Here is a 26348-nt window from a genome sequence, read left to right as displayed (position 1 = left end):
CATAGTATTTCTTTCTCAAGACAGCATATATTTATACATTAGCATTATATAGTAAGCAAAAATTACTTTATCTCCCCAAACTTAGAGACAAGAGTATAATCTTTAGATTAAAAATATAAGGTCAAAACTACCAAATATTTAAAATATTCACTCTTAATTATGCTTAGTTATAACATTTTGCTTAATTATAACATCTTGCTTCTACATCAGTGCTTCCCCTAATTAGAAATACTAAAATCCCTAAATACTGAGAATAATGATGAACCTCTTAAATTTTACTAAGTCTAAAATTTAGGTTTTCAAATAAAAATTAAAGGGAAGAAAATAATTATGTGGTCTATTTCTGGGTAGAAGTTATTTTCTAATACATAACCATCTGAACAACAATACAATATACAAAACTAAATATATTTGGTTAGTCTCTAATAAACCAAAACACCATGCATTTAATACTTAACATATAACAGAAAACACAGAATAGCTAACATTTACTATATAATTAAATATAACATAATGCCACTTAACAAATGATATAATTAGTAGGATAAGTTTGTCCTAAAATTATTCAAATAATTCCCATTTGATTTGCTAATTTTCAGACAGTACTGATGTGATTTCCTTTTTGATACAGCTTTTAATTAATAATGCTTATGACTAAATCATGACTTGATATATGGAGCTGCATTAAACTCTTCCAATGACTTCCCCATTCAATTGATAATGCTATCGTTCTCACTGCTGAATCCTCTCTTAGCCTCTGTTGAACTAAAAACAATTACATCATTTTTTTCCCCTAATTCAGGGAAGAGATTAGGGAAAGAGAGATTTTTTTAAACATTCAATAGCTCTATTCTCGAGTAATAAATGAAAACCCCATACTGGAATGTCACTTTAACCAGGTCAAACGTCATCCTTCACGCTAAGAGGCAGCATACAGTGCAGTCAGTTGTGGGCTCTGCTGCTGGGTTATCTGCGTTCAAGTCTTAGCTCTGCCACTAAAGTCTTAATAATCTCTGAGTGCCTCAGTTTCTTGGGGAGGGGAGGATGATGATAATTGTATAACTCAAAGAGTTAATATACATTTACAACAGTGTTCAGAATGGAGCAAGTGCTATATAAAAATTAGCACTCACTTTTATTCACAATGACTATGACAGGCAAACATTTGGTAGGTTTTAACAAACTTGTCCCAGTAAATGGAAGAAAAATATTTCCCTCACAGGCTCCCATCTGTCCCACGTGGCATCCTTCCTGTGCCAGGTGTGCCCACCATTCTGGTGGATTAAAATACCTAACTGATGTCTGTCTACTTCCCATCTATCTCAGAGTCAACGTCCTATGAAAACTACAATTCCAATAAGACATTCAAAAATTACTTCAATAACAGACAGCCATAGCCTTGAAGCACCAGAAAGGTACCAGTCACTTGACACCTGAGGAGCCAGAGCTGCTACAATGGTAAATCCCAGGGTGGACCCCCAGAAGAATCCAACTGGCCTCATTTGATGTGGGCAGAACACAGAGGGTACAAATTGGTCTTCTGAAGTCCCTACAGATCCAGTGGTGATGCCTAAAAGGCAGAAATGGTGGGAGGATGGAGAGGGGAAGGAGATTGGAATGAGAAACCAAGCAACTAAGAAGGATGTTGGCCTTCTTTTTGGAATGGGCAAGGTCCTGGAGGCCCCTGCTGGACCAAGCATTAACCCTTTATTTTCTGGATCACAGGCAAGTCGAGAAGTTTCTGGAGAGATGCAGTGATGGCCAGGGAGCATCCAGGGAACCAAGCAAAGTTTTATTCACCAACCAGCATAGAAGTATTTAAACCAATTTTAACAATCAGTAGAGCTGTACTGGTATATAACACATGACTATTACTCAGCCCTGGTTTGGAGGATAAAAGGAATGAGGAGGCCAATGACCAACTAACTTTGTACTAAACCATGGCTAACTTAAACCTCTTTTACACCAGCTGTATAACTACATGGTTGTAAACTACTAGCTACAAGCAGAACTCAGCAGACTGTAGGTGTGCATAACCAAAAATTCAGAGCACCACTGGAAAGAGCAGTTGGGGGCTGGGATGTTCCCTGCAACCAATAAATTAGTAACATAACTTTGTATAATAACTATATCAATATATTCACATACCAAATTATAGAAAGAAGAGAATTCTTCAAGTCATTTTATTATTTCTGGAATGTCAAAAAATCCAAATCTGTCTTTACAATCTTACTCACCTGCCACTCTCTCATCTGTTTCCCTGTTACCATCATCTGAATATCTTGCGAAGTCTAAAGAATCAAGGGTACTGATGCTCCCAGCTCGATCTGTAATAAACCAAAAAAAAAAAAAGAATTAAACAGATTTTTATTTAACTGCCAAAATAAGGGATTGGAAATCAATTAGCTATGATTTTTTTTTTCCAGTGAATAAACTGTGATTCTAAGATATAGGAATTCTATTAAAACAATAAGGTAAAAATGCTCATACCAATTAAGCTACTTTGAAGTAACTCAAGTTTCCCTGACCAGATCTCTAACTAACTCCTGAATAACGGACACACAGGATATAATGCAAGCCCAGCTAAGGACAACAAAACTGCAAACAGTTTGAATTTTATTCCAAGTACAATGGAAAACAACAAAAACACATACATTTTTGGAAAATCATTTTGGCTGCTGTAAGGAAAGTGGTTTGTAGAGAGACCAGTTAAGAGGCTACTATGTAAATCAACTACACTCCAATATAAAATAAAAATTAAAAAAAAAAAAGAGGCTATTAGAGTCATGTAGGTGAGAGATGATCAGATTTGGCCTAGAATAGAGGCAGTAGAAATGTGAGAAGTGGTCAGATTTGGGTTATTTTTTGATGTAGAACCAACATGTCCTGGTAGTGAAATGGATGTGGGTTTAAGTAAAAGAAAGTAAACAAGATGATTCCTAAAGATTTCATTTATTGAATTTGTAATATGGGATGCAAAAGGTAAATGAAGGGGTTTCAAGAGTTCCGTGTTTTACGTGCATGGTGGTAGTGGGGGAGTGTCCCTAGCTTGTGCCAGATTTTTAAGTGTCCCTAAACAGAAAAACACGATGTAAACATTCTCACTTAAAGGAAGAAATCAATGCTGATACTCATTAAAGGAGATCTAGCTAGCTAATGCAAAGAAGGGACAAATGAGAGGCTAGGTCAACTCTTTTTATTAAATCATGCTACTTACATAGTGTCTACTGTTTACATATTGCTCTAAGGAATAGATTATCTGTGTTTAGAAAGCACAGTCTGGACAAATGAATGCAAGTTATAGAAATAAAGATTTGAACTCCACATAGGGCTCCCTCACCTCCTTTTAAAACAATTAGTACATGCCAATAATTGAAATGGTTGACTCTTCAAATAGAGCTATGTCATTATCAATGAACCACTTATCTTTAAATTCCTATTAAGGTGAACTAAGTGAAATTCTATATATAGTACTCTTCTGAGAACACTGTGTTCGTATTCACAGAAGCATTTAATTCCCCTGCAATTTAATTATATCTGATAAATAACAACTTGCTACTAACTTAAGTTTTAAGACAGCATAAACAAATAACAGAAAATCAAGTATTACAGTACCATTTATTAGACCATAATTTATTTTAAGCATAAACCAAGAAATACCAAATAACAATAGTAACCACAGAAATCTAGAAAGTTCATATTAAATATAGGCTGAACTCAGGAACATTACTCAGCAATTAAAAAAAAAAACTATTGAGATATATGCCACAACATGACTGAATCTCAATGCTTTATGCTGAATGATAGAAGTCTTACACAGAGTACATAATGCATAATTTCATTTACATGAAGTCTTAGAATACGTAGTAGTAATTTATGGTAGAAAAAATCATTATAGTGGTTCTTGGAGTGGGGGGCTGAAAGGGGTGGGGACTGACTGACTGGGAAGGAGCATGAGGGAACTTTCTGGGGTGACAGTAATGTTCTATATATTGACAGGAGTTTGGGTTATCATGAACTGTTAAGTATGATGTTGGTTGTTGATTCTGGATAAATATTTTTCTATTATGTTAAGTATCTATCTAATGTTAGTTTTCTAAGTGTTTCCTAGTATTTTCAATCACACATACAAACCTAGGTTAGAGTATTTTCAATCACACATACAGGCCTCGGTTAGAGCCTATTTGATCACCATATATTATTCCTCCATTATACTGTTACTATTTCTCTAAAAGTTTCAAAGAAATCACCTATGCAATAGGAAGAGTTCTTGCGGAAAGCAAACACTGCTTAATTTTTGACTTGGTATTATTATGGCCATTGAAAAATATATTCTAATTATTTTTTTTAGTTCCAAGCCAACAATTTTATATTCGCCAAGAAAAAAAGTTCTAATGTCTTTTTAACTAACAATAACTATAGTGTCATAAAAGTAAAAAAAAATCTCCTAATTTATTAAAATTTATTCCATGTCAGAAAAAAATTATAGAAGGAAGTAATTTTAACTTTGATGGGGCTAACCTATAATAGATTTTGTACATAAAATGTACTTTGGAATTTAAGACTAATAGGTAATATTACAGCTCCTAGACAAATATGCTTCTTTGGATTCAGCCACAATTCTTTTCCAGGGCAAGCACATGCCTTTCCAAATACTCTAATATAAAAGAGGAAGAGTTTGGAAAAATTAGCCTCTTTTATTAAGAAAGAAGTTACTACCACTTTCTAATATAAAGTATACCACAAAGCCTTTCTTCAAATTCCAAGATTGTGTAACTTCTTAGTAATTCACTTTACAACTCAGAAACCGAATGATCAGGGACTTTCATCATAGTTGGCAAACCAGTAAAACCTGTATGTAAGTTTTACTAGGTCTGAAAACTAAAACCATTATACACAGTGTGACTATAAGGCATGCAGACTGATTTTATAAATCACATATGAGAGTAGTCTTATTCATACATATACTTTTAATCTTTTAGTACTGATGACAGAAGGTAACTTTTACAATAGTTAAAAAAATGAGTTTCAGACCCTTGAAAAGGTATCTTTTATGGAAATTATATAGCACTTTAAAAGCTAAGTGTACCAGGAAAATTGATCAGCTCCTGACTGGTAAAGAGCATTGGTTAATTCAGTGAACATTTAGTGAACAACTATAGTGTACCAGGTTACTGACAGGAAGCTACAATAAAAGATTGAATGATAATTTTTAAAGGTTGTAGATATAACTGACTCCAAGAAGCAGAGTTAAAATTTTTCAATACATACTCCTCTCCATACTGCTTGAATTTTTTTATTTGTGCTTTGGTATTTTTTCCCCAAACACAGTTAATACCTTTTATGATATGGGCATTTTATAATTAAAAAGTCACAAAAGTACCCAGTTCACACTTAAAGAATAGGAAGAAAAATAATGTCAAGCAATTAGCTTTAAATTCCAATTTGTTTAGTAAAGATCGTTTACTGAACCATGCCTGTGTCATGATAAGTAACAAAGAAAGAAGTATATAGTATATAAATTTAATAAACAGAAAGATAACAAATTTACCTTAAAAGTAATCATATTTAAACCTGAGGTCATGCATAAACACTTTAATATGTTATCCACTTAAATTAAAAATGGATCTCAGAAATCTGTCAATGGCAAAACTTATATTTATATTTTCTGATCCTCAGTTCTTCTCTAACGCTGGGACTCACTTCACTGACCCCTATGTTCAAAATATTTGAGAGCTAGAGGGAATCTTAGAGATAGTCCAGCCCCTCCATCAACCCCAGTTTGATGAGAAAACTGAACCGTGTATTCATTCAATGCATATTTACTAATCCACGGTAGGGAGTAGAAAGATAAAATTCAGTAAGACTTGGTTCTTGCCTTAATAAGTTTATAAACCACTGTAGTTTCATGCTGTACACAGATAACGATAATACAATTAGACTACTTTATGTTAAAGGTTAAGCAAATTAATCTGTGAGCAAGCTAGGGGTACAATGTAAGTCTCCCAGTTTGCAGTCCACTGTCTTTTCTGTCACAAGATTCCCCTGAGTTAAACGTCAAATCAAAAGACTTAAACTTAGGAAGAGACTTGAACACTGAAATTTTATTGACAAACTATTCACTGAAGTTAAAATTTCTATAATGCTGGATGATTTTACCATATGAACAGCTATCAGGTTAAAAGGAAGATTATTATTAATAACAGCATTAGTTATTATATTGAACATTTTCTGACCACTTATTCTGTGCCAGATATTTTTCATAGATAACCTTATTTGACCTTCGTGACAGCCCCCTGCAAGAGGAGTCATTACCTTCCATATTTTACAGTATGGAAACAGAGACTGTCCCAGAGATACACAGCTAGGAAGTAGCAGAGTAAAAATATGAACTCAAGCTCTCTGATGCCAAAGCCTGAGCTCTAAACCATTAGTTCCCTTGAACAATATGTAAAAGCATGCAGGTTCAGATCTCCTAGATTCCAGCTAAGTTGGGCTTGATACCGTGAAAGGCCTCAGAAAGATCAGCCTGGACTCAACTTTCCTCAGGCTATACAGGGAAAAGCTAATTTCACAAGGAATATTCCAAACTTACATATTTATAGGATCCCACTACCTAAAGATCATTTCTTTAACATAACATCAACATTTTTTCAAAGGCTTATTTGCCAGACACAATATTACGCACTGGTGACAGAAAGATAAATAAAATATGGTCTCTTTTCTATACTCATGCTAAATAAACATTTATATATTGCCTACTTTAGGCATTTGTGCCAGGTGTGAAAGAAGTCAAAGATATATCAGACAGGAACTCGAACAAACATCTTAAAAAAAAATCCAGTCAGCTAAAACATTAACATATACAAAAATTTCAGTAACACTAACACAGTCACAGGTTTCCATATAATTAATTTCCATAAGTGAAACAGACCAAAAAACCCCACAAGTTCAGGGGATTTAGAGATCACTATGTGCTGGAGAAGCTTCAGGGAGAGGAAGGAACATAAACTGGACCTTCCCTTAAGGATATACAGAATCTGGAAAAAACAAAAGGAGGATGGAGGAAAAGAATTCCAAGAGAAGGAAAAATAATATGGTCAAAGGCACTGAGATAGGAATATACAAAACACGTTCAAGGGACATTGAGTAAACAATGTGAGTACACCGAAGGTTGGTATATGACAACAGGGTTGAAAAGGCAGGAAGAAGCAAAATTACAGGGAGAACTTTATGATGCACATTTATAATAACATATTTCAAAGTCATTTTTATCATATACTATGCAAAGATGGGAAAAAATAAAATTCCTAAAAAGAATTAAATTCTTGTTTCTGCAATATATAATTTTGCTAATAAAAAAAGAGTTCGAAAAAGTTGCCATGGACAGGAGAAAGCAATGTTAAAAGGTTTTAGCCGCAGTGACAGGAATGAATAGCTTTTAAAATCAATTAAGAACAAGGATGGAGGAAAAGTTTAAAGGCACAGGAACCAGTTATAAGGTTAAAACTGAGGGTCCAGATGTAAGCTAACGGCCTGAACTAAGGCAGCACACAAGCACAGGGCTGATGGATGGTTAGAAAGAACATAGCCAATACGATGACACTACCTTGAGCAATCTAAGCCACCTAACCAGGACCAGCTGGTTTCAAAAACAAATGAACATCATTTCTGACTGCTGGGGAGTTTTGAAATAATAGGTGGGAATATCTGGAAGAAGGTTACACCCATGATGGCAACTGGGGTCTCCTCCTTGAGGCTTAGCCATGTTCCATGTCTAGACCAGAAACTTAGATGTAACCATGCAGCAAAGCTTCAAGACTGAAAAAGAGAGTACATGCTAATCCAACCTTGGCGGATTTCCTTAGAATTTCATTCAGCAGATTATTCACCTCTGTCTTGATGTGGTGCTATAGTTTATCACTTTATTTTTTAAATGATCAACATTATACTACCTGACTTGCCTTCTGCATTAAAATGACTGGCTATTCTGAGTTAATAAGATATACTCTGAATGAGTTATTAAGATACTTTGCCTGACCATACACTAAAATGATTTAAGAATATTTGCTTGACTGTGCTTTAAAATTGACAAAACAGTAGTTGTGGTGTAATGGAAAGAATGCAGACTTGGAAGTTAGCGATCTGGTTTGGAATCCCAGCCTTGCCACTTAAGACATGATATGTGGTAAAATATAAAAGGGCATACAAAGAAAAGGTAAGCCCATCTCCCAACCACCAATCACCCTCTGTGACGACAATCGTTGTTTAGACTCTTCTGTATATATCCTTTTAGAAATATGCTAGGCACAGGCCAATTTCTCCCTTCTCGTATGTAAATGGAAAACACAAATACTTGAATAAATTAGCCTGCATCCTAATTTATTCAATTTATCATATATCTTGGTGATCATTCCACATCAGCACATATAGATCGTTTTTTTTAATCAGCCAACCCCCTACTGTTGGACAGTCAGGTTGTTTTCAATCTTTGATACCTTTACTTGTAGAATATATGAAAAAAAAATCTAGGTTCAGTAGTAATGCAAACAAGCTTGTCTATAATAAATTATAGAAATGGAATTGGATATTAAGGAATATGTATTTTAAAAATATGATTGATATCACCAAATTATTCTCAAAAAGAGTATCCTACCAACAGTACATAAGTATACCTTTTACTTTCCGACCTTTGTGTCACACATATTTGATCAAAACTACATTCAGAGGACAATACTGTTTATAGAAAAAAAATCTGTCAGGAAGAGTTCAGTGAGACTGTAGATTCAAAAATCACCTATCAATACAGGCTACCTATTTGATATGGACATCTTATTAGAAGGTTTAGGAGACAAAAATTCTTACTACTGTAACTTATTAAAGGGTACAAAATGCAAATATTAAACATTAAGAACAATAATAAAATGTGACTAGAGATTTTGGTGATACATTCATAACTGTCATCATTCCACCTTATATTCTTTGGTCAACTCTCCTTACTCACATATCCATCCCTGAAGAAAAAAAAAAAGCTTCAAAAAACAAGCTTACCATGATTGTAAAGAATGCCTATAATCAGGAACTACTCTTGCCTAGAAAAATTAGAAACTTTAAGGCTGTTGCTAGGTACTTTTCTAACAGTAATTCTATTTCCGTACAGATATACATCAACAGAATAGTTACAAGACTCCCCATATGATGCAATAAAAAGCTATTGGTACAGTTTTGTTCACTTGAAACATGTCAAATGTATCTTAAAAGAGATTTATGTCAACATTATACTAAGAATTATTAACTGATTCTGAAGATTTCCCTTCCAGATAAAACTGATCCTCAAGGTTACAAATGGCAACAGGAGACTGAGAATAGAGAAACTGGTACATATGTACCAATAGTTTGTGAGCAAAGAATGACATTTTCTTGCTGTTATTTTGTGCAAATTTAATTAATAGATAATACAAGACAGATATTCAATATAAGGTAACAAAAAAGGTAGACATATACCAAACACATATGCAGAAATAACTTACTATGCAAAATTCATTCTCTGTGTTCATATACCAGAAAGAAGATGGTATTTCATGTCACTAAAAACACCAAACAATTTACACTGCACAGTTATAGGATTAGGTGCCAATTAATGGTGGAATAGTGGAGTTATAACTCCCATTACAAATTTTTCTTGTTTTACCAGAATTTACTACATGCAAATTTTGACAAAAATACTTTAAAATGCTTTACTTTAAATTGCTTTAAAGAAAAGTACAAAGTACAACACCATATAACCACCACCTGATATGAACAACTGCTAACAGTTTGCAACTTAAGAAGAAATAATACCTTAAAGTTCATGTCCCTAATGTTTCCCTCCTCAAGGGCAATCACAATAATGGATTTAGTGTGACTCTAGTTGATGCTTTTATATCTATAATACATATACAAGTACCCACAAATAATATACAGTATTGTTTTATGTGTTCAAAAATTTACATAATGGTATAGAACTGTGTGTAATGCTCCACAACAGACCTGAGATCTGATTAAAGGCTGCTAAGATTTCCATTTTATGAATATACCATAACTAATGTCTCCATTATGTATGGCCAAGAGGACTGTTTCCAACCTTGTACACACCTCGTTACGCACCCTCATAAGTTCCAGATAAATACTTACACGTGGAAAAGCTGGGTTGAAGGGTGTGCACATCTTCAACTTTTCTAGATTTTATCAAAATATTCTTCAAAGTAGTTGTATCGACACTTCTACTGGGAGCACAAGAGTGCCTGCTTCCTCCATATCAGGAATACTAAGTGTTGTCAGACATCTTCATTTTTGCCAAAAGGCTGGGTATTGCGAAATGCATTTCCCTGATTACTAGTGAATTTGAGCAACTTTTCATTGGTTTGCTTCTTTTTGAATTACCTATTTTTATTTTGCCTATTTTTCATTAGGTTATTTTTCCTTCTCTTAATTTATAGGCATTCTATACAGATTCTAAATTTGAAATACTTTTTGACTGTTATATGTATATGGCAAATATGTACTCCTAGTCTGTGGCTTGTCTTTTACTTTATGTTAGCTTTTTACATACAGGAATTTTAATTTTGATACAAATATATCAATCTCTTACTTTAAAGTGTACAATTTTTATGTCTAAGAAATCCTTACCTCAAGGTCATAAATGTTTTAATATTTTCTTCCAAAAGTTTTCAAGTTCCATTTCCCACATTTAGTATTTTAATTCATTTGGAGACTTTGTTTTGGTGTGTGTGTATGTATATGGTAAGAGGTAAATAAATAATTTCCCTCTAGAAGGAGAAAAATTTATTGAATAGCCTACCCTTCCCGCACTGATTTGACTCTTTTTCCTATACAAAAGACTCCTGGAGCTTGTTTCTGGTCTGTTATCTCTTTCTTACTTCACTCTGTCTACCTCTGCTCTTCTTTGCTTTTAAAGTATTTGTTCTGTAGATGGCAACATATATTGATTTTTTAAAACTATTATTAAGTTCCAAAAAAATAAATAAGTAAAGGGAGAAAACCCCTTTTCTGGCCATCCGTTAGTTATAAAATTGAGTAAGTAACCATTGTCTAAGAAAAACACAAAAAGAAATTATATTTAAAAATAACTTACATGAATGTGATTAAACACATCTGTAAAAATGTAGGTACAATGCCTTTACAGACATAAAATACAATGCATTAACTGCATGGTAGTAGATTTTAATGAACCATTACAAAAATCCTAAATCCAATGTTTGCCTTTTCATAATTCATTTTACACTTATACAGACTTACTGCAAATGATAATAAATATTAATTCAGCTGACTCTCACAACAGCTCTATGAGGTAGGTACCGTTATCCTCATTTTTAGATGAAGAGACTGAGGCATTGAGAGATTAAGTTACTTATTCAAAGTCACAAGGATAAAAAAGTAGCAGAAACAGGATCCAAGCCAGGTAGTCTGACTCCAAACTGTGCTCTTAACTCACTATGCTATACAGCTTTTTCCCTTAAAATGAGCAGACTTCTTTGATCTAATTTATGGTGGCTACTCAAATAGAAATGCTATCAAATTTTCCTGTGAATTTCAAGTACAAATGTTCCCAGTATGTTTTTTAAACGATTATTTTAATTAGGATGCCATATACCCATTAGTCCCATTTAATCCTATAAATTATTACTAGCAGACATCACCTATCTTTCTCAGTCTTTTATCATCAGCAAATCTGATCTAGTTTTCCCTCATCGCTTCATATATTTTTTCTTATAAAAGAAAGAACTATAAAATGAGTTTTTGAAGTCCTCTCACATATATACTCTCATGTAAACTTCATTAAAACCCTATAACTAGCAGTGGACAGAAATGATTACTATGCTTTACACAGAATAAGAAGGCTCTAAAAGGCTAAGTAATTTACCCAAGGTAACAGAGCTGTAAGTGGCAGAGCAGAACTGAGGATCAGATATCAGTACTACAAGTTGAGTGGTCTTCAAAAAATAGGCCAAGTTCAAAAGTATAGATGGTATAGACTGGCACAGACCTACTGCTGTTTTATCAGTTACGCATCTTTCCACAGCTACTCTTTTACCAAGCCCATATTTCTCTATTTTATTCATACCAGTGTGAGAGATCTGTCATGTAGCTTGCTATAATCCAAATATATCAGCTCTAGGACAGTCTTCTTGATCCTGTTATAGTTAAGTGTTATCTTTTGCTGAATCTTAGTAAATACCATTGCTGTATTCAATTATATCAGGTATTCATTTCTCAGAAATCTGAAGAATCTATTTTTAAAGTGAATTAGACAATTTACATTCAACTTGTTCAGATTTCCTGGGCAGATGTCCTTAGTTTGTAGAAACTATATGCATAGGCGGAATTAGAGAGTTATCGTGCTCCAGCGAAATGGGGGCCAGCAGCCACTTTAAAAATTAATTGGAGGGAGGGAGACGCAAGAGGGAAGAGATATGGGGATATATGGATATGTATAACTGACTCACTTTGTCATAAAGCAGAAACTAACACACCATTGTAAAGCAATTATACTCCAATAAAGATGTTAAAAAAATTTAATTGCAGGTACACACAATGTTCACTGCAGCACTATTTATAATAGCCAGGACATGGAAGCAACCTAAGTGTCTATCAACAGATGAATGGATAAAGAAGATGTGGCACATATATACAATGGAATATTACTCGGCCATAAAAAGAAATGAAATTGAGTTATTTGTAGTGAGGTGGATAGACCTAGAGTCTGTCATACAGAGTGAAGTAAGTCAGAAAGAGAAAAACAAATACCCTATGCTAACACAGATATGGAATCTAAAAAAAAAAAAAAAAGGGTTCTAATGAACCTAGGGGCAGGACAGGAATAAAGATGCAGACGTAGAGAATGGACTTGAGGACACAGGGAGGGGGAAGGCTAAGCTGGGACAAAGTGAGAGAGTGGCATGGACATATATACACTACCAAATGTAAGAGAGATAGCTAGTGGGAAGCAGCTGCATAGCACAGGGAGATTAGCTCGGTGCTTTGTGACCACCTAGAGGGGTGGGATAGGGAGGGTGGAAGGGAGACACAAGAGGGAGGGGATACGGGGATATATGTATACGTATAGCTGATTCACTTTGTTATACAGCAGAAACTAACACAACACTGTAAAGCAATTATACTCCAATAAAGATGTTAAAAAAAATTAATTGCAGGTACAAATTTCCAATTGTAAGATAAATAAGTCTTGGGGATGGAATGTACAGCATGGTGACCATAGTTAACAAGACTGTTTTGTGTATTTGAAAGTTGCTCAGAGAGTAGATCTTAGAAGTTCTCATACAGGAAAAAGAATTGTAACTTTGTGTGGTGATGGATGCTAACTAAACTTCCTGTGGTGATCATCTCACAATATAGACATATTATCAAATCATTATGTTGGACACCTGAAACTAATAACATGTCACATGACAATTAGATCTCAAAAAAAAGTTAATTGTAATATTGAAACAAACACTCATATGATAAGGGAGTTGAAGTAGATCAATCCTAAACTAACGCAAAACCCCCGAAAATCAACCCAAGAGGAGCTGTGTTCAAAATATGGCCAAACAGCAAAACATAATTCACTTAAGCATTAACAAGTATGTTTTTAGTATAAATAATTTAGAAACCACACTTTATCATCAACTCTTACAGTACTTATAGGTAGAAGCCAATAAAAACAACTACCTGAAAGAAAAAAAATAGACTATTAATATTTAAGATACTTCTCAATCCATATTTGTAATTTAGATATAAGTAGACTGTATTTTTAGATCAAGGTAAGTGTTCTTTTTCAGTTAATCATCCTAAAACCATGGGAGTTAAGGGGGTGGGCACAATTAAAAGCCATCATATAAAAACAAATTAACCGAATTTAGTTTCTGACCTAAATATACTAAACAAAATGAAAATTACACTAATCCTGGAAGGTTTTTTCCAACAAATGTTTTTAAAAAAACAAGCAAAGAAACAGATAAGCATACATTCTGAAGATCACCCCTAAAGTAGAAAGTGTAAGTTTAATTTTTGACAGAAATAAGGCCTGTTTCCCTTGATTAATGCCCCTATCTTGCTTCCTTTTAAACTATGTACCACAATGGCTTGAAACATCATACTGCATTTTAAAATCTCTTTATTATTAATTGGTGAGCCAGATAATAGTAAGCACGTTCCCAGATGATGTTTTAAACAAGGCAAAACATAAAATAAACATTATCTTCTCTTTACCCTCATTTTCTTGCCTCTCCATCAAGAACATAAACTCAAGGACATACACTAAACTTCTTTTGGATTCCTACAACCCTTAGCTGATCACAGTTTAATAAATGTATTGATCAACGTAAAATATTGAATACCAACTATACCCGTCACTGTTCTAGGCAATGAAAATATCTGACAAAATTTCCACAAGAATTAATAAGTTTGAAGCTACTGAAAGGCATAGGCAAAAAAATGACAGTCATGTAAGAGATAAATTTAGGAATCTATATGGTCCAGACAATAGTAGGAAGTCTCATGCAGCTAAAAGCAGTGAACCTAATAAATTTTAGAAATATTCTGTTGATACTCTCTTGTTAGAAGCCAGAGGAAGCACTAAACCCAATTCCAACCTAACAGGGAGGAACTACCGTACTTTGTAAAGCAGAAGAGATGGGAACTCTGGAAGATGGTAATCATATAGCACAGGTGATACTAAGAAAGGAACAGAGCACAGTGAGATACGTACTCTTTCAGAGTTTTGAGAATAGATAGGCAAGGTAATGAAACAGAAAATTTAAAAAAGGAGAAAGGTGACTCAAGAAGTCTGTAGGCTCACAAGTTAAATTATTAAATTCAATCATAAATGCCTCCTGATAAGCAGCCTTACAAAAATTTGAAAGCATGATAAATACAGAATAAAAGAAATCCATCATTGAAAGGCATAAGTTATGTGACCACCTACTGTCTCTACAAAGAACTGGCTCATCCTAAGCAATTACAGACCAATTTTGATTAGAACTCTAAGGCTTAGAGTGGAACCAGCATTCCTCAGGATAAGATACTACAATCTGTTCAGTGCTAATCAATGGCATTGGCACAACTTTTATCTTGCAGTCTAATTGGAAAGCAAAACAATTACCAAATTGGCTCAACTGGCAAAAATACAGGGGAAAATATATAATTAATGTGTGTATATATTCAAGCAAGTAAAACGAAATACAAAAGATCTAATTAGTTTAACAAATGGATCTAGTAGGAACATCAAAATGATGCTGCAACAATTTATCAAACACTGAGACTTCATTAGAGCTCATTTTAAATTCTTCTACTGAAAACATCAAACTTATAAAGCTATAATTCTTTTAATTTTTGAATGTTTTATAAATATAGACTACTCTTCTAATCAAGAAAAAAAGATTAAATATAGTATGAAGACTTCTTACAGTATTTTAAAACCACCACTATACTAGTATTAACCGAGGTCAACAGACTTTTGGGTAAACAAATTAGTAAATCTTACAAAATTAAATTGCTTTTAGACATCCTTAAAGAAAACTACTTTTGACTACACATCTATTATTCTGAAGTATTATGAATTTTCAGATCAGACACACATCAATCAAAAAATACATAAAAACAAATAAAAATAATTTAATGTTTTAGATAATCCATACTATCAATCTTTATACTGTTTATAATGAACCAAAAAGTACTTATTGAGTATTATAAAGTCATAATCCAACTAGCAACAGCTGACATGCTAGAACTGAACACAGAGGACCTTAAAACAGACAGTAGTCTGGTCCTAAAGAAGGATTCATCCTTAGAATCTCTAAAACAGAATTTGTGTGATTAGGAGCTTAGTCAAAATCTTCAAAACATGGTACTAACCACAGTTTTACAGGCTTATTTTAGCATTTATCTATTTTCTGACTGTATTAAGACATTTAAGTGCACTGATATTTTGACATACACAATGCACTTGCATTTAAGCTATACTAAAGTTTGTGCTATAAATATCTGCACATTTATAGGACGAATATTTAAGAAATATTTCTTCTTTTTATGATGCCATCATAGGCCTAAATTTAAAAGCTAAAACTATAAAACTTCTAGAAGAAAATACACAAGAAAATTGTTGCAACCTTAGGATAGGCAAATATTTCTTATTTAGGACACAAAGAGCATGAATCATTAAGGAAAAAACCCGATTAACTGGACTTGATAAAATTAAAAACCTTTGTTCATAAGACCCATTATTAAAAAATGAAAAGGCAAACCATACTGGGAGAAAAAATTTGCAAAACACATACTTGATAAAGGACTTGGGTCCAGAATATATAAAGAACTATAACTCAATAACAAGCTGGGAACAGACGTTTCACAAAAGATACATTAATGGCAACACACACACACACACACACACACACACACACACACACACAGCCCCCCAGTGGCAAAAAGCTCAGAAGAAATAGCTCAGCATCACTAGCCCTCAAGAAGTGAAAATTAAAACCACAATGAAATACCACAGCACTCTCACTAGAATGAGTTAAATAAAAAGCCTGAAAATACCAAGTGTTTGGGGGATGTATAGAAATTGAAACTCTCATACACTGGTGATGGAAATTTTAAATGATACAACCACTTTGTAAAAACAGTTTGACCGTTTCTTACAAATTTAAATATATACTAAGTATATGACCCAGCAATTCTATTCCTAGGTATTACCCAAAAGAAATGAAAACATATGTCCATGCAAAACTTATACAAGAATGTTCATGGCAGCCTTATTCATATAGGCCAAAGATGGAAAAAACACAAATGGCTAACAGATGAATGGATAAACCAAAAAAGGAATGAACTATTAATACACATAAAAACATTATTTGGATAAATTTCAAAAACATTTTACTGAGCAAAGGAAGCCAGACAGAAAAGACTATATGCTCCGGAACTGCATTTATATGAAATTTTAAAATAGACAAAACTTAACTAAGGAAGTGGTTCTCAATTGGGGAAATTTTGCCCTCCCCTTCTTGGACAGTGCTGGTGACATTTTTTGATTGTCACAACTTAGGGAATGGGGTCGGGGTGGTTGCTACTGGTATCTAGCAGACAGAGAGGCCAGCGATGCTGTTAAACATTCTAGAATGCAGAGGACACTAACACAACAAAGAATTATCAGGCCCAAAGTTTCGATAGTGCCTAGGCCAAGACTGGAAAATTGTGTTCTACAGTGGTCAGTGATGGTCTTGGGATATTGAATGCAAAAGAAAATGAAAGAGTTCTGGGGACAATAAAAATGTTTTATATTTTATCTGTAGTAGTAATTTGTTTTCCAAAACTCATCACACTGTACACTTGAAATGGGCACATTTTATTGTATGCAATTTTACCTCAAAGTTGATGGTAAAAATTACAGTGTCTGTCAACTAATATAAAGCTATATAAAACAGTTTAAAACAATTTTTGCTTTTTAAATTATATGGATAGAAAAGACAGAAAAGGCAAGTATCACTGGTTGGATTATGGATAATTTTGATTTTTTTTTCCCTGTTGCTCATTTGTTTTGTATTAACTTGAAAATACATTATCTAAAATATATTATCTAATTATATATTTTTGAGTTATACCCAAAACAGGTCCAATTAAATGAGGATAATAGAAAAGCACAACTGCAGATGAATATTTGATAGTAGTTAAATTTTGATTTTTGATCACAGGACTTAAATTATTTCAAGAAACTATAAAAATGTATAATGCAAAGGCATTCAGAAGTCAATTTTTACTCTAAAACACCTCTATAATATTTAGTCTAAATTATAAATATATTTGTATACAAAAGGTTTTTAAGAGACATTTTCACTATAAACAGTGATATCACGCCATAATAAGGTAGGGTGAACAGGATAATAAATTCTTTTAAATTAAATAAAGTTATGAAGTAAGGAATAACCCATTTCATTATATTTATATAGTAGAAAAACACAGCAGATGCAATTTAATTATGTTCAACAACAGGCCAGGAACTGTACAAACTGTGAGGAATATAAAGATGACCCTTAAGAAGTGACTATCTAATGGAGAAAAATGATACTGTTAACAAATCAAATACAAAAAGTTAAAAGCAACGGTTGAGGTTTGAAAATAGTACAATGAAAGAACCAAACAACCAAGCCTGGAGAGTGTGGGAAACATTTACAAAGATGACATTTAAGCTGGGTCTTGAGGAAGTAGTAAGAGCTTATCCGGTGAAAATCATTATTAGATAGTTCAAAAATCTGAAACCAAACAAAGAAAGCCAACTACCTAACAATTTTGTTACACTGCTCTTTGTTACATTTTATGGTCTTAAAGGTCAGCAATGAGCAAATCGTTTCCAGAAATGGAATATTATCCTATAATATTGAGCAAGGAAGTTACACCTGCTGAGAAAATTCCATATTCAAGAGAGAAATATGCTCAGTATTTACCCTGATGGAAAGTGCACTCTTTGCACTTTCACTACATCTAAGTTAGGAAATTTAAGTCTCTGGCACCATTTAAAAGTATAGACAAAAAATAATCAATTGGGTTACAATTTTAAAATTGTATATTTAACATTTGTTAGTAAATTCCAGTTGGCCTCACATAACACACAAAAACACCTCATACCATTAATAAGGGAAAAAATCTAAGATGCCTCTCAAAAGGGGTGGGTCCTAGGAATACAGCATACATCCTGACAGCACGTTTTAAAGCCATAAGAAATGCTTATAAATATATGATGAATGAAGTAAACGACTACTCTATACTGCTAACAATGATTATAACAAGGTAAAAAAATTAATTCCTGGGCTTCCCTGGTGGCGCAGTGGTTGAGAATCTGCCTGCCAATGCAGGGAACGCGGGATCGAGCCCTGGTCTGGGAGGATCCCACATGCCGCGGAGCAATAGGCCCGTGAGCCACAGTTACTGAGCCTGCGCGTCTGGAGCCTGTGCTCCGCAACAAGAGAGGCCGCGATAATGAGAGGCCCGCGCACCGTGATGAAGAGTGGCCCCCACTTGCCGCAACTAGAGAAAGCCCTCGCACAGAAACGAAGACCCAACACAGCCATAAAAAAAAAAAAAAGTTAATTCCTAACTTAGGCAGAGAAAAAAGCCTGTGAGGTGGTGAGACCAGCAGATATACTGCAGGTAGAACTTGCCTAGCCAGCTCCTTAGACTTCCTGTAATTTTGGAAACCTACTGAAATTAAGGAACAGAAATGCAATTAAATTGAGTTTAAACAGAACAAATTTTATGCAACAGAAAACCTAATTTTTGAGTGAGCAAGTCACCCCAAAGACAAAGGGTCTTCAAGTGGATCTGACTTCGTGGAGAGAAATTTCCTATTCTTTTCTCTCTTGACTTTGAGTCAAACAATTACTGCGAACAATTTAAGGAACACTGTTTCCAGGTAGTGGTGATTCAGGGGATTGGAGAAAACGGAAAAAGGATTAAAGCGATAAACCAAGGTTGCAAGGGAGTCTTCTGCAGTTACGTAATAGCCAGTGAACTAGCCAGTGAACGCTGGCTATTTAGTAGATCCCGACACCAAGAGTGGAGCCAGGAGCAGGTGCAAGTCCAGCCAAGAGCTGGAGGCAGGCAGGCAGAGAACAGTAACTGCCAGATCCTTTTGCTTCCGCCGCAAAACATCACCCCCCGCCCCAACTCTCTTAACTAAAATGTTCCTCATACTCAGTACCCGCCCGGAAGTACCCCCTCCCCACAACTACCCCTTGCAATCCCAACAGTCCAGCCGGAGTGACAGGGCTGTTGTTCACTTACTGAGCTGTCCCCCACCCGACGTAGTACTCGGCTCCCGACCTCCTGCGCCTCCAACGCCGGCTGCTCCAGGGATCCCCGGCGCCCCTAACCCCGGCGGGGTCCCGCTCTGCCTCTCGAAGTTGCCGGGATTGGAGAAGTAGTCGCGCAGCCGAGGGAGCTCGCGGCCGCTCTCTAACAGCTCGGTGTGCAGCTCCAGGGCGGTCAGCAAGTATTGATCGCGCAACAACTGAGCCGCGATCACATCAACTGACAATCGGGCCGGGGTCTCCCCGGTGACCCCCAGTGCCACCGCAGCCGCCGACGCCTCCCCAGGGAGCCCTGGCCGTGCACTGCTCCCTAAGGCCACGGGATCCTGGGGCGATAGCGAGTCCGCAGAGCCAGGATCTAGGCCGACCCCGGAACTCAGCCGAAGTCCTGCCCGCCGCTCGTCGGTCGCTGAAACCTCGTCGTCGTCCTCGTCCGAATCACTGAGGAATGGATTCACGCCGCCGCCACCACCTCCAGGCGCCATCGCCGCCATCTTATACTGTCAGGAGCGTGGGCGCCTCCCTGTCTGGCTCTGACAGGCCGCAGCCTGAATCCCCACTAAGCCTCAGCGGGCACTGGGCACCTCCAGGGCCCCGGATTGGCCACGTCCCGCCTCCTCACTTGGAGACCAGGCCCAGGCTCGGAGGCAAACGGTGTGGAAGCAGCACCACCCGCTGCCTCAGCCACAGCTGCAGCAGCAGCCCGGCTCTGCAGGCGTCTTCCTGGTCCCCAGTCTCGCGAGAAATGGCGCGTGCCGTGCCCCCGCTCCCCGCCCCAGCCCCGCCCCCACCCCGCCCATTCTCCCCACTAGTGAGCAAAGATAGAGGGCCCCGCTCCCCGCTCCAAGACAAAAATCCCGCCCCACTCCTTTTTGATTGGCCGAATGAGATAGGGGGCGGGGACTGGAGTTACGGAGGGCTGACCCAAGAATTATCGCGAGAGCAGCTTCTGGCCAGGTAAGTGTCAGGGGCGTTCAGTGGTTGAGGAGCGGTTTTGATGGTGGCTTAGGAACATTCTCTTGGATGTCCTTTCGGGAACAGAGGGGAACTCTGACCTCGAGCTGGGTCCCGCCTTCGCGGTGAGGAGGCCTCATTCCTGAGATCAGGCCTGACCTGTATAAACCCAGGTAAAGTCCGGGACTAGTGGGGGAGAGGTGCGGTCACGCCCGCCGCCGAGCTGCTTCACTTTTCCTTAGCACGTTTCACTTTTTCTGCTGTGTGCCGCCAGTTGATGACATTTTCTCCGCACGTGTAGCAAGTGCCCAGGGCAGCGGCTGTAGTCAGAATGTGGCTTCCTTTCTCTTCCTTGCCTTCCTAGCCGTGTGCCCGTTTGCCCTGGAGGCCTAGGAGAGCGCCTTCTCGCCACCGAGTTAGTAGTGATAGGGCAGGATGCCATAGGGTGGGGTGTGGGAGGTGGAGAGAGTAAATGGAACTCAGAGGTTTGGATTTGCGTGGATCAGAGAATACCCTGATAGCCTCGACTTCAATAGCAAACTGTTAGGATCTCAGGATTTAATACACAGGGATGCCTCAGAATATCAAATGCAGTCCTTCAGTGGAGGGAAAAGTAAACTTAATTCTAGAGACGTTCAATGACCCGGTCAAGTCAACTCCATCAATAAGTATTCAAAGGAACTAAAATCAGTTCTCATGTCCAAAGCCATTCTTTCTCCGCTATGCCTTGCAACATTTCTGACTTGTACATTTAGGCTGGAGTCAAGGTACTGACTGTGGAACCGAGAAATTGTTTTCAAACTTGGCTGCTTTTGACAGTTTTGATATCCTTTATCAAATGTTAGCACAGTATACTAAGTTTGGACAGTATACAAAGTATACAGTATACTGTATACCTTGGACAGTATATATATATTGGACAGTATACAAAAATGTTAGCACAGTATACAAAGTTTGCCACTTTTGTACTTTTAGATTTCCCTCTCATTCTGCATAGGTTCTTCCTTTAAGCACCAAAATAGAGGTGGCAATAATTATGTTATCAGGTAAGTTATGTTACATTGAAGCAGTAAAGTATCTCCTTTAGGTCTGTGGAAAAATAAAAATATAGCGTTCTTATATAGCCTTAGGTCAGGTTATTGGTTTACATGTCAATGTATGCCAACAGTTAAATGTCGGCTTTAATTTCAGTTTACCCTGGCTCAGTAAACTAAAATTTTCATTTGAATGAGGCTTTGGGTTTTTCGTTTTGTTTTTGGTAGAAGTTGTTTTTGATGTTATTAATACTAAGAATTCGAAGTATTTTTTTGTAGAACATTAGCTCCTAATGTTTGAATTCTAAATTTTTTTGTGTGTGAGCCGTATATTGAAGAAAAGCATGGGAAAAAAAATCCTGAATCTCAGAAAAATAATATCAAACTAGTCAATGCTGTTAGATATTTCTTAGCTAAAAGGATTGCTGCTCCTTATTGAGTTTGCCAGAGAGACTGAAAATGGAACCAATTTCTGGAATGGAGGAATGGAAGGGATTAGGGAATGGCATGGAAAGGGCATGATTAGAAATGGGTTGTTTGTATAGTACAATATTTCTATCTCTGTAGTGGGGAGTTTTAGAAATCTTTTGTATTTAGGGTCCCTGCACTTAGGGTCTTCCCTTAGAGAATTGTGCTTATTAGGTTGAAGAGCCTAAAGTTCATATCCCAGTTCTGCCAATTATTTGCTGTGAGACTTTTAAATAGTTACTTGACTTCTCTCAGCCCTCATCTGTCGAGGGGATACTGAAAGTATATAGAATTAGGAATGTGCTTGTCACCGTACCTGGTACCTAGTACACAATAAATGTTATAGTCAGTTATCAATTAATGTAATACTAGTATATGGAGAACATTTGACAGACTTTTAAAAATAAAGCAAAACAAACCCGTTGTCAATTGTTTAGTAGCTACAGCCAGAAAAAGCAATTAAGGTGGCCCCAAAGGGAATATCTTTAATTTAAGGTCTGATTTCTAAAATGAAAGTTGAAAATATCAATAGATTTAAAATATGTTTCCTCAGAGAGTCGTAAGAAGTTGGATGTAGAAGTCCTTCCATGATTGGCTTCCTATAACACGTCTGTAGTTTCCTGATTCTACTTCGTATCCTATAATCATGGACTTGTTCATGTGACCTTCCAAGCCCGTGACAAATCAACTGGCCAGTCTTCTCAGTAAGTACTTTTCTCTTCCACAATACATAGAGGTTTACTTACCAATTAAAAATGTTTAAGAAATAGCACATACTAGAATATTAATAATTGCTGATCTCTACTTTTAATAATTTGCTGTTAATATTGTTGAGAAATTCTCTTTCTACTTAGCAAGATCTGCATTAATTTGGTCTTTACAGCTAATGTTTCACTGAATAATATAGATAGTCATTGAAGTTTGTATCTTAGTGATGAAGATATAAAAGATCGCTTTTTTCCAAGCACTTAAATCATTTTCATGTTTAAAACATTATTTTTTGCTTTAGTAGTCTTAAAATAACCACAAGTAATATTTTAAATGCAAGTTTTTCATTGACTTAAAGTTTTATAAGTATCTAACTTTTTATACATTTTTATGCATTCTAATTTTGTAACATTGTTTTTCAGCATGTGGTAAACATCCCACAGATATGAGCTAAATAACTTTTATTGATACATGGTTATGTGTATTTTAAAATTTTTAGTAATTATTCATTTATTTTGGTGGTTTCCAAATGATTCATCCATGACAAAGTTTTCTTTTTCACTAAATCTGAATAAAAAGTGATTTTTAAAAACAGAAATATTAAGTAATAATATTGCTTAATTACATGTGCTTAGCAATAATAAAATAAGTAGCGTGTGAAGAATGATATTTTGGAATCACCGAAATTTTATGTATGGTAAATGACTTAAACATAAAAGTTGTTGTGGTTGTTTATAAGGATCCTGAATCTTCACAGTTCATGCGTATGTTCTGGAGGAGGAATAAATAGAGAAACAAGGCAGCCTCTAGTGGCTATCCTGCATATTACATTTACCTTTGAAATGATAATTGTAAGTCATTTATTAGTCCTTAGTAAGTGCCCAGGACTGTGAGGAGTGCTGGAGAAAGCCTGTCTTGCTGTCCTGGAATCAGCTTTAAATGATAGAGACAGACATTACTACAAATAGTCAGAGTCATAGCCATATAATTGTAAACTGAAGTAAAGGTTTTGGCTTCTGATTTGGACTGCATAGTCCCTGAGGAAGTGATGCTTGAGAGTGCAAGGTAGGGACTTGACTAGGAGCCCACTGTCACTATATAACACAGCTAGATTTTTATGTTGGCTGTTACAGCTTCAGGGTCAAAGTTCTCAAACACAATTTTTGTTTCACTACTTCCATAAGGTTTTGGGTAATGGAAAATTTGTATTATCCTTTAACACATAAACTTTGAAACTTTAAGAGTTGTGTAATAGCAATGGAGAAAAGAAAGAACATAAGTCCAGGGAGTTATTTGTAAATACAAATGAAAGTGAGAAGTGGTATACATATTTCCTTATTTATCAGCATGAAAAGGAGAGTACTCAGGTTTCCATGGTAAAGAGGAGTATTTAAATCAGTGTGAGCTTCTGTACATCTAGATATATACAGTATGTACTTTAGTTGTAAATAGAGTTTAAGATCTAACTGAAATGAATTAAGTACTTGAAAAATGGCTTACTTTGCATAACTAAATATGATACCTGATAGATGGGGTCCTGAGCTAGAGGACAGAAAAAAGGATAAGTGAATAGAATATTATGAATAATTTTGGAATAATAAATTTGACAATTTGGATGAAATGGACAAATGGACAAATTAAAAGATACAGCTACCAAAACTCACTCAACAAGTAGTAAATAATCGTAACATCTCTCTGTATATGAAGAATTTATAGTTAAAAACCTTCCAACAAAGAAAACTCTGAGCCATTGGTTTCATTGGTGAATTCTGTCACACAAGAAAAGAAGAAATAATATAAATTCTACACAGACTCTTCCAAAAAATAAAAGAGGTAACAGCACTTCCCAATGCATTGTCTGATACCAAAACCAGAGAAAAAAGAAAATTATAGTCTAATATCTCTAATAAATATTACTTCAAAATGCTAAATAGTATTTCAGGAAATAAAATCCAATAGTATATAGAAAGGATAATACTTAATGATCAAGTGGGGTTTATTCTGGGAGTGCAAGCTTGGTTTAACATTGGAAATTCAATCAGCGTAATTCACCACATTGGGAGACTAGAAGAGAAAAACCGAATGATCATGATCATCTCAATAGATGGAACAAAAGCATTTGACAAAATCCAGCATACATTCACAGTTTAAAACTCTTTGCATATTGAGAGTAAAAGGGAACTTCTTTAACTTAAGAAAGGGAATCTACAAAACCTGGAAAACTGACAACTTTCACCCTAAGACTGGAAACAAGGCAAGGATTTCTGTTGTTACTACACCTATTCAACATTATACTAGAGGTCCTAGACAGTACAAGCGTGAGACATAAATAAAAAAGTATAGATTGCTAAGAAGTCCTTTTTTCACAGGTGACATAATTATCTCTTTAGAAAATCAAAAGGTACCTACATAAAAGCTACTATAACTAATAATTTTTCAGTGTTGCAGGATACAAAGTGAATGTATAAAAATCAGTGGTAATTTAAGAACTACCAAGGGGAAATTGAAATAAAAAATACCATTTACAATAATATCAAAAATGAAATATGTAGGGATGAATCACAGAGGCATGAGGAAACTTTTGAGGGTTATGGGTATGTTAACTATCTTGACTGTAATTATTATACACTTTAAATATATACAGCTTATTATAGGCCAATTATTCCTCAATAAAGCTATAAAAATGCTATAAAGAATATTATTGGGACACTTCAAAAATTTGGAGTATAGATGGTAGATTAGATAAAAATACTGACGTTGAGTGTACTGAAGTTGATAACTCTATTGTAGGTATATATGGGAATATCATTATTCTCAGGAAATAAACACTGAAGTATTTAGGGGTAAAGGGCCATAGTGTATGTAACTTATCTTCACATGGTTCAGAAACAATATTATGTGACACACACACCCCCGCCAAACCTCCCACCCGCACACATGGGAGGGGTAAGTTAAAGAGGTGAGACAGGGACCAGAGAGGCAAGAGGGAGAAAATGATAAAGCAAGTGGGAAAAATGTTAACGTTAGATGTATATGGCTAAGGGGTGTATGGATGTTCATACCACTATTGCAATTTTTCTCTGAATTTGGAATTGTTTGAAAATAAAAATGTTAAAAATCTATACTAAAGTGTTGTCATTTACAAAAATTCCTTAGGTGGGACACAAAATACAATCGCCAAAAGAAAATTAATTGAACTTAATCAGAATTTAAAAGTACTGCTATTTGAAAAACACTGTTTAAAAAGTGAAAAGGGAAAAAAAAGAGGATTAAAAAAAGTTCATTAAATGCATGAGAAGTTGCTCAACGTTATTGGTCATCA

General features: G+C 35.6%; 2 protein-coding genes across 8 annotated transcripts in view; one reads left to right on the top strand and one right to left on the bottom strand.

Annotated features, from left to right (window-relative positions):
• The window catches only part of RELCH (RAB11 binding and LisH domain, coiled-coil and HEAT repeat containing), a 122854-nt gene extending 102266 nt beyond the window's left edge, over positions 1 to 20588 (bottom strand). For all 7 annotated transcript variants that reach the window (XM_059894404.1, XM_059894405.1, XM_059894406.1 and 4 more), the window contains exons 1-2: positions 19837 to 20588; positions 2238 to 2327 (exon numbers count right to left, since the gene is read on the bottom strand). In XM_059894404.1, coding sequence (XP_059750387.1) covers positions 2238 to 2327; positions 19837 to 20356 — 610 coding nt within the window. In that variant the 5' untranslated portion in view covers positions 20357 to 20588. The remainder of the gene's footprint in view (positions 1 to 2237; positions 2328 to 19836) is intronic.
• Positions 20589 to 20835: 247 nt separating this feature from the next.
• Positions 20836 to 26348, top strand: part of PIGN (phosphatidylinositol glycan anchor biosynthesis class N) — a 109104-nt gene continuing 103591 nt past the window's right edge. Inside the window, exons 1-2 of the mRNA XM_059893640.1 lie at positions 20836 to 20989; positions 22872 to 23022. The gene's annotated coding sequence lies outside the window, so the exon portion shown is untranslated. The remainder of the gene's footprint in view (positions 20990 to 22871; positions 23023 to 26348) is intronic.

Source organism: Balaenoptera ricei, chromosome 14, assembly GCF_028023285.1.
Source record: "Balaenoptera ricei isolate mBalRic1 chromosome 14, mBalRic1.hap2, whole genome shotgun sequence".
NCBI lineage: Eukaryota > Metazoa > Chordata > Mammalia > Artiodactyla > Balaenopteridae > Balaenoptera > Balaenoptera ricei.
This window is presented reverse-complemented; position numbering and strand designations above follow the sequence as displayed.